Source organism: Homalodisca vitripennis, unplaced genomic scaffold (assembly GCF_021130785.1).
Source record: "Homalodisca vitripennis isolate AUS2020 unplaced genomic scaffold, UT_GWSS_2.1 ScUCBcl_3672;HRSCAF=9345, whole genome shotgun sequence".
NCBI lineage: Eukaryota > Metazoa > Arthropoda > Insecta > Hemiptera > Cicadellidae > Homalodisca > Homalodisca vitripennis.
Window position 1 is genome coordinate 79905 of NW_025779818.1, and position 6672 is coordinate 86576.

At 34.6% G+C, this 6672-nt stretch overlaps 1 protein-coding gene across 1 annotated transcript; it reads left to right on the forward strand.

Annotated features, from left to right (window-relative positions):
• Window positions 1-3424: 3424 nt before the first annotated feature.
• On the forward strand, window positions 3425-5979 carry LOC124372644. The gene is made up of 3 exons (XM_046831047.1): window positions 3425-3627; window positions 4131-4197; window positions 5061-5979. The coding sequence occupies exons 1-3, from the start codon at window positions 3449-3451 to the stop codon at window positions 5967-5969; spliced, it is 1155 nt and encodes a 384-aa protein (XP_046687003.1). The 5' UTR covers window positions 3425-3448; the 3' UTR covers window positions 5970-5979.
• Window positions 5980-6672: the final 693 nt, after the last annotated feature.

The window sequence follows — 6672 nt, forward strand, 5'->3', positions numbered from 1 at the left end:
TACATTGCCAATCTATAAAATTAAACATAATGTTTTGACTTTTTGTAATTTCATCAATCAACCGAATATTACTCCTGGTTTTATGATCAATCATCGGAATTCTAATGAAAAACTCGTTCATTGTAATTTTGCCATCAACTGGCATATCATTTCCAGTTTTTGTTTTTAATATAGCATCATCATCTTCAGCTATTATGAAACTAATGTAAAATCCACCTTTGTAAATTGGAAAATTGACATTATCAAAGAAACCTAATCCGAAATGTGCGACAAAATCAACGACCGCTTCAAATTGTCCACATTTAAAAGTTGATTCAAAACTGTTTGAAAATACATCACTTTTGGAATAAAATATGGTTCCTTTAATAGTACTTAATTGACCGCAATTTTCAATTTCTTCTATCAATTTATTATGTTTCCTTACTTCAATTTTAAAGAATAAAAATGGTACGAAATTATCAATCAATCAGACATCATTTGTTCCAAGATATGCTTGACCATCTTGTTTTGTTAAAGTTCCAGAAATTCTACGACTATGATCTCCAAATCTGGGATGGACCTGTCAGTGGCTTCTGGGTGGCAGCTCTATTCCAATGTTTTATTCCAATGCTAAAAAAAATTTAAAAAAAATCTAATACAACTACATGTTTATGTATGTATATATTTAGAAGAATTCCTATCTACTTCAAGAAGTACTAGAAACTTTAAATTTAGAATGTATATAGCTTTTACCATGTATATTTAGAATGTAATTGTATAGTATAGAAGTATGCAATTTGATCCAACTGTTAATGTGTGTGTGTGTGTGTGTATATATATATATATATATATATATATATATATATATATATATATATAAGTAGATATATATATGCCGGTTCTAGCGCACTTTTGGAGCCGACCGAAAATCAATATAATTACTAAGTTTAAAAGACAAAATTTTTATTTACCATTCAATTCTAAAATAACTATGATAATCTATCTGTATTCAAGCAACCTTTCAAGGACAATGTGTGGAATTTTCCATGGAATTTATGTTAGCAATACTCGAGTGGGAATTTTTGTGCTGCACAGTAAAGAATAGTAGCACAAATTGGCAAGATATTTGAGAAATGTTTATATGAGAGATTATATAGTTTTTTTGGAAAAATACAACCTGTTATCAAGAAAACAATTTGCTCTTAGAATTAACAACAATACAGAAGAAGCAATAAATTTAGTTGTAAACAGCATTGATCAAAATACATTAATTACATTTCTAAACCTTAAGAAAGCCTTTGATACTGTAGATTTTAAGATATTAATATACAAATTAGAACAATTAGGAATTAGAGGTAAATTTTTAGACTTATTTGCTAGTTATCTTGATAACAGGTTCTGCAATACAAGAATTGGTACCAAAATTTCAAATTTAGAAAAAATCACCTGTGGTGTACCTCAAGGAAGTTGTTTAGGCCCTCTCTTGTTTTTAATATACATCAGTAGTATCACAAATCTAAATTTACATGGTGAACTAGTACTCTTTGCTGATGATACAGCCTTAATAGTCAAAGGCAATGAATTATATGAAAAAACAAAGAAGGACCTGACAAAAATAAAAAATTGGTTACAACAAAATAAATTAACTTTAAACCTACAAAAAAACCGAATAAATAGACTTCTCTAAATCAGGCGAACAACTAGATATTAAAAAAGTTGAATCGTATAAGTACTTAGGCTGTATCATAGATGTAGACTTAACTTTTAATCAACATATCCAGTGTATTGAAAAACAAATTTAAAAAGCTGTTAAACCAATATATGTATGTAAGGAAGAAAACTTTATGTCTTTTCTAAATTATTCAATAACAACTTGGGGTAATAAAAATATCTCAAACCTTTCTAAAATTTAAACATATTATGACTAGATTTAAGATAAAAAATATTATATCTTTAGATTCCTTATATACATATAATAGGATAAAATTAGCCCGTAAAAATAAGTTAGATGTAAGTAGTTTAAGTAACCTAGAATTAGACGTTTTCAACAAAAATTTAAGTGATATAAAATTAAAAGCATACTTTACTTATGAATATATTCCAACAAAAAGTTATTTTAATCTTTAATTCAAAATAATATTAATCTGTATTCAAAATTCTTTAGGTTTAATTGAGATTACTTGTCCATTACTTTAAAACAGAATTGACTGTAGAAAGTATGGTTTAGTGGTCTCATTGTACCTCTCTAAGGTCATTCTTAATCACCCACTAATCTAACGATACCACCACCTTCAGCCGATACCTAGTCGTGAATCTCATTACAGTAGAGATAAGTCAAAGAAGCCGTATTTTGAAAATCCAAACCTCAGCCATAAAAAGTTGTGTGAACTTTTTAAGTGTTTTTACAAGGAAAAGACTGGAGAAAATCTAAAAACATCTATATTATACTACATACCATAATTTTTTCCTGCACAAGTTAAACTATGGTTTTACTATACCACGTACAGATGTATGTGACTTTTGCTCTCAGTGTATAGTAAAACTGAAGACTAATCCAAATGACGAATGCAAAACTAGCTATAATAATTATCAAAGGAAGTACAAATCATTTAAAAATTTAAAAGATGGTCTTCTTAAGCAATGCAGTTGTGATGATAGCAACATTTTGCTTTTAGAATTTGATTATGCTCAAAATTTGGCTTTGCCGAAGACAAATGAAACTTCCCAGTTCTATAAAAGATTAATGTGGGTGTATATCTTTAATGTGCATTGTCACACCGACGGTAGTAGTGATTTATATTACTACCTTGAAACTGAATCAAAGAAAAATCCTGACACAGTTTGTTCTTTCGTGTATGTTTTTATTAAACAAAAATTAGAAGATAATCTTGAATTTAAAGAAGTAGTTTTTCTCTCAGAAAGTACAGGAGGCCAATATAAAAACAAGTTAATTTCAACATTTTGAAGCTGATTGCCTATAGATCTTGGAGTACCTGTATCTCATTTGTTTTCCCGTAAGAGGTCATAGTTTTGGCCAGTGCGACAGAAATTTTGGGGTTTGCGGGAGAAAAATTAAAGCAGAAGAAAAGATCCACACCCTTACAAAGTAGCCTTTATAGATGTTTATAGAGGTAGATGTAAAATCTATCCTCTATTACAATGCGTACGGTTTGCGAATACTCTATCTTTAAGATACGACGAGAGCCAGTCGTACGGCAAACCCCTAAGGCGCGATTCACACTGAACAGACGTCGGGCGGAGACGTGGCAGGGACATATGTCCCTTCGGCGTCTCTCCTATGTAAACAAATGACTCAATGCACAGACAGGAGACGTGGCGCGGGCGGCCACCCTTCCGCCACCGCCACGTCCTTTCACTAACTGTCGTGGCGTATTGAAAGAGGCATGCCCCTTGTGTTCGGAAGGCAAAATATTGTGATTTGTGGTTAGTTGTGCTGTTCCTTTTTACCATGCGAGACGACATCGAGTTCAACATAAAGTTCTGTGAGGAAGTTGAACAATATCCATGTTTGTACGACAACAGTCGTTCAGATTACTGCAACAGAAGTGCGCAGGATCAGGCCTGGCAGAAAATTGCTCAATCTTTGGATAACCAAAAGGTATCTATAAACTATTTACTAAACAGACAGTGAAAACTATTTTTTGTGGTAATAAATTGTAATACTTATTTTAAGTAGGTGCTGCCTAGGGTTACTACACAATCACATTATCTTCAGTGTTACAATAACAAATGGAAATAGATGCATTAAAATGCATTACTGTAAGCCATTATACACCACGAGGCTGCCTGGCAATGTGTTGTCTAGACATAACTGTTCTTAGTTAACTTAGTTACAATTGAGTAGGGTAATTGACAATAATAAAAAGGAATTTTAAATTTAAAAGTTTACTACAAGAAGTTAAAAGTATTTCTAGGTCAGTGGAGTATTCACAAATGTTAAATATTTAGACTATGTTTATGAAATCCTTGATTATTAGCACTTTTAATGTATTACAGTGTATGAGGTATTTCTTTTTACTACGCTGTACACATACACAATTTTACACACAGTACCTATCCTGGTGTGGAATTGGGGCACATTCTGTGAAGTAGGTACTTAGGTAATCTCTCATAAGTTTCCCTGTTGGTAGCGGCAGTCGTGGCAACAGAACGATGGAATCGCTGTCAATCACATTCTCGTACTGTGGCTTTGTGAATGTACCATCACATTCCCTTATGGCGTTATGCAAAACACACATTGCTTGTACAAAAATATCCACATTATCAGGGGTACATCGTATTAGTGTATTAAGTACTCCAAACTTGGAAGACAGCATGCCGAAAGAGCATTCAACAGGTTTCCTCGATCTCGACAATCTGCTGTTAAAAATCCTGCGACTGTTAGTAGTCAATGCTTTCTTGGAATAAGGCTTGAGCAGGTTTTTTGACACTGGGAATGCCTCATCAGTTATAAAGTAATACGGAATTGGTTGGTTGTCTCCTGCAATAGGACTAGGCTCTGGTAAATTTAGATTTCCTTTCTTAAAAGCCCTGCCAAAACTACTGTTTGCCATTACACGGCCATCACTGTTCCGTCCGTAATCCCCCACATCTATTACCAGCAACATGCCATCTGCATCTGACACTGCGAGTATAACAACGGAAAAGTAACCTTTGTAATTGTAATAGGCGGAACCAGATCGTGTGGGGCATTGTATTTTTATGTGCTTACCGTCTATACTGCCAATACAATTAGGCATATTCCACAGTGATAACATACGATCTGAAACTTGCTTCCATTTTTCGGCTGTTGGTTTTGGCATGTAGACAGGTTGCAGGTTTTTCCATATAGCCCTAGAAGTTTGATGCACCTCCATCGATGTAGTCGAGTGTCCTTTAACGAAGTAGTACGACAGTGCTTTGAATGAACATCCAGTTGCAAAGTACCTGAAAAAATAACAATCGTAGTTATATGAAAAATAACAGATACAAACATACAAACTGTGCAGGGTTTTCCAAAATTATGTCACGGGTCGGCCGACGTCCAACCTGTCAAGTTAAATATGGTCTGAAGATATTAGGACCCAGAGGATCTAAATATGGGTATTCCCACTAAAATTTTGCCATTAGTGTTTTTTTATTTATATTTCAAACAAAATATCAGTCATTGCAATGCAGTAAGTAGTTCTTTATTTTCAGTGGCTGACTGCAAGGAGAGATGGAAGAACGTGAGAGGGCGTTATGCTAAATATAAGAAGCAAACAAAACTACCGTCTGGATCTGCCACTAAAAAAATTAAACAGTACTATTTGGCTGAGCACCTCAATTTTTTGGATAACTTCCTTAAATCACGGCAGAGTAAAAGTAATATTACTGAAGTCGAGACAGCACAAGAAGAAGAAGAACAAAACAGTGAAGACGAACAGCTGGATGACGGTACTGTTGAAGAACGTGATGCCACTCAAGATTCTGCCCAAGATGCCAACCTTCCCACTACTGGTGATACTTCAAAAGGAAGTAGACCTGCTCCTATTCCGCCTACTCTAACCACGGAACAAAAAAAGGATAGTGGGCACAGAAGGAGGAAAACGCCATTTACAAGTTTATCTCACGTAAACAGTTCTGCATTCAAGTATTTTGAGACGAAACAACGGTTACTAAACCAAACATCGCAGAGAACCTCTACCGAACCTGACCCCGACTTGGTTTTTTTGCATAGTATTTTGCCAGACATGAAAGCTATGGATGCTAGGCAAAAAAGACAATTCAAAATTGGAGTAATGAAATTAGCAGATGAAACACTTAATAACGTGGAGATTTCTTCAGTTTATTTTGCATCAAGTAGATCCTCAGCAAGTACATTTAACTACACATCACCGTCAGTGGATCGCTTTGCTCCTAACAATGAAGCTGCAATGGACTTCGGCCAAACGGTAGAAGAGGAGGGAGATTTTAATATTAAGAACTACTTGTATATGATGCCTAAATAGTTTGCTTCTAGTAGCGATTCTTTTATAAAGTTACTTATAAATATACGTACTAACGTATAATTTCCTTTAAGACAAGAATATTTGTTTGTCAAGATTTCTGGATCTAGTTTCGTTTCTAAATAAATTTCTTAAACAATAATTTGTAGCCTACTATTTAACTTACCTCAAAGTTATCAGTAGTCTCTCTTCTGGACTAACAGGTTCTCTACAGTTAGTGCTTCTTTTTGTAATGTCGTCCTTAACAAGGTCCAAAACTACGAAGAAACACTCACGGGACATCCTATAGAAGTTTTGGAAGCGTTGTGGATATAAATTTAACTCACGCATCACAACAAATGTACCACTATCTCTCTTACTTAACCACAGTGGATGAACCCAAAATCTTCTCTTTTTCTGTAAATTGGCTACGAACACTACATCTAACATATCTTGATCATCTTCGTCACTGCTCTCCATGTTTTATTGTTTAACTGATTATACACCAGACTTATATGTAATAACATACAACAGTTAACTACATACAAAACCACTCTACTGACAAGTTTTCTCACGACTGTCGCGCGTCTATGGTTGCCAGTGTGCATTGCACACGCCACATCACTGCCTCGTCCCGGCCTCGTCCGTGCCACGTCTCCGCCCGACGTCCGTTCAGTGTGAATTGCGCCTAATACCACTAGTCCATAACTGGTGCAACAGTGTCACA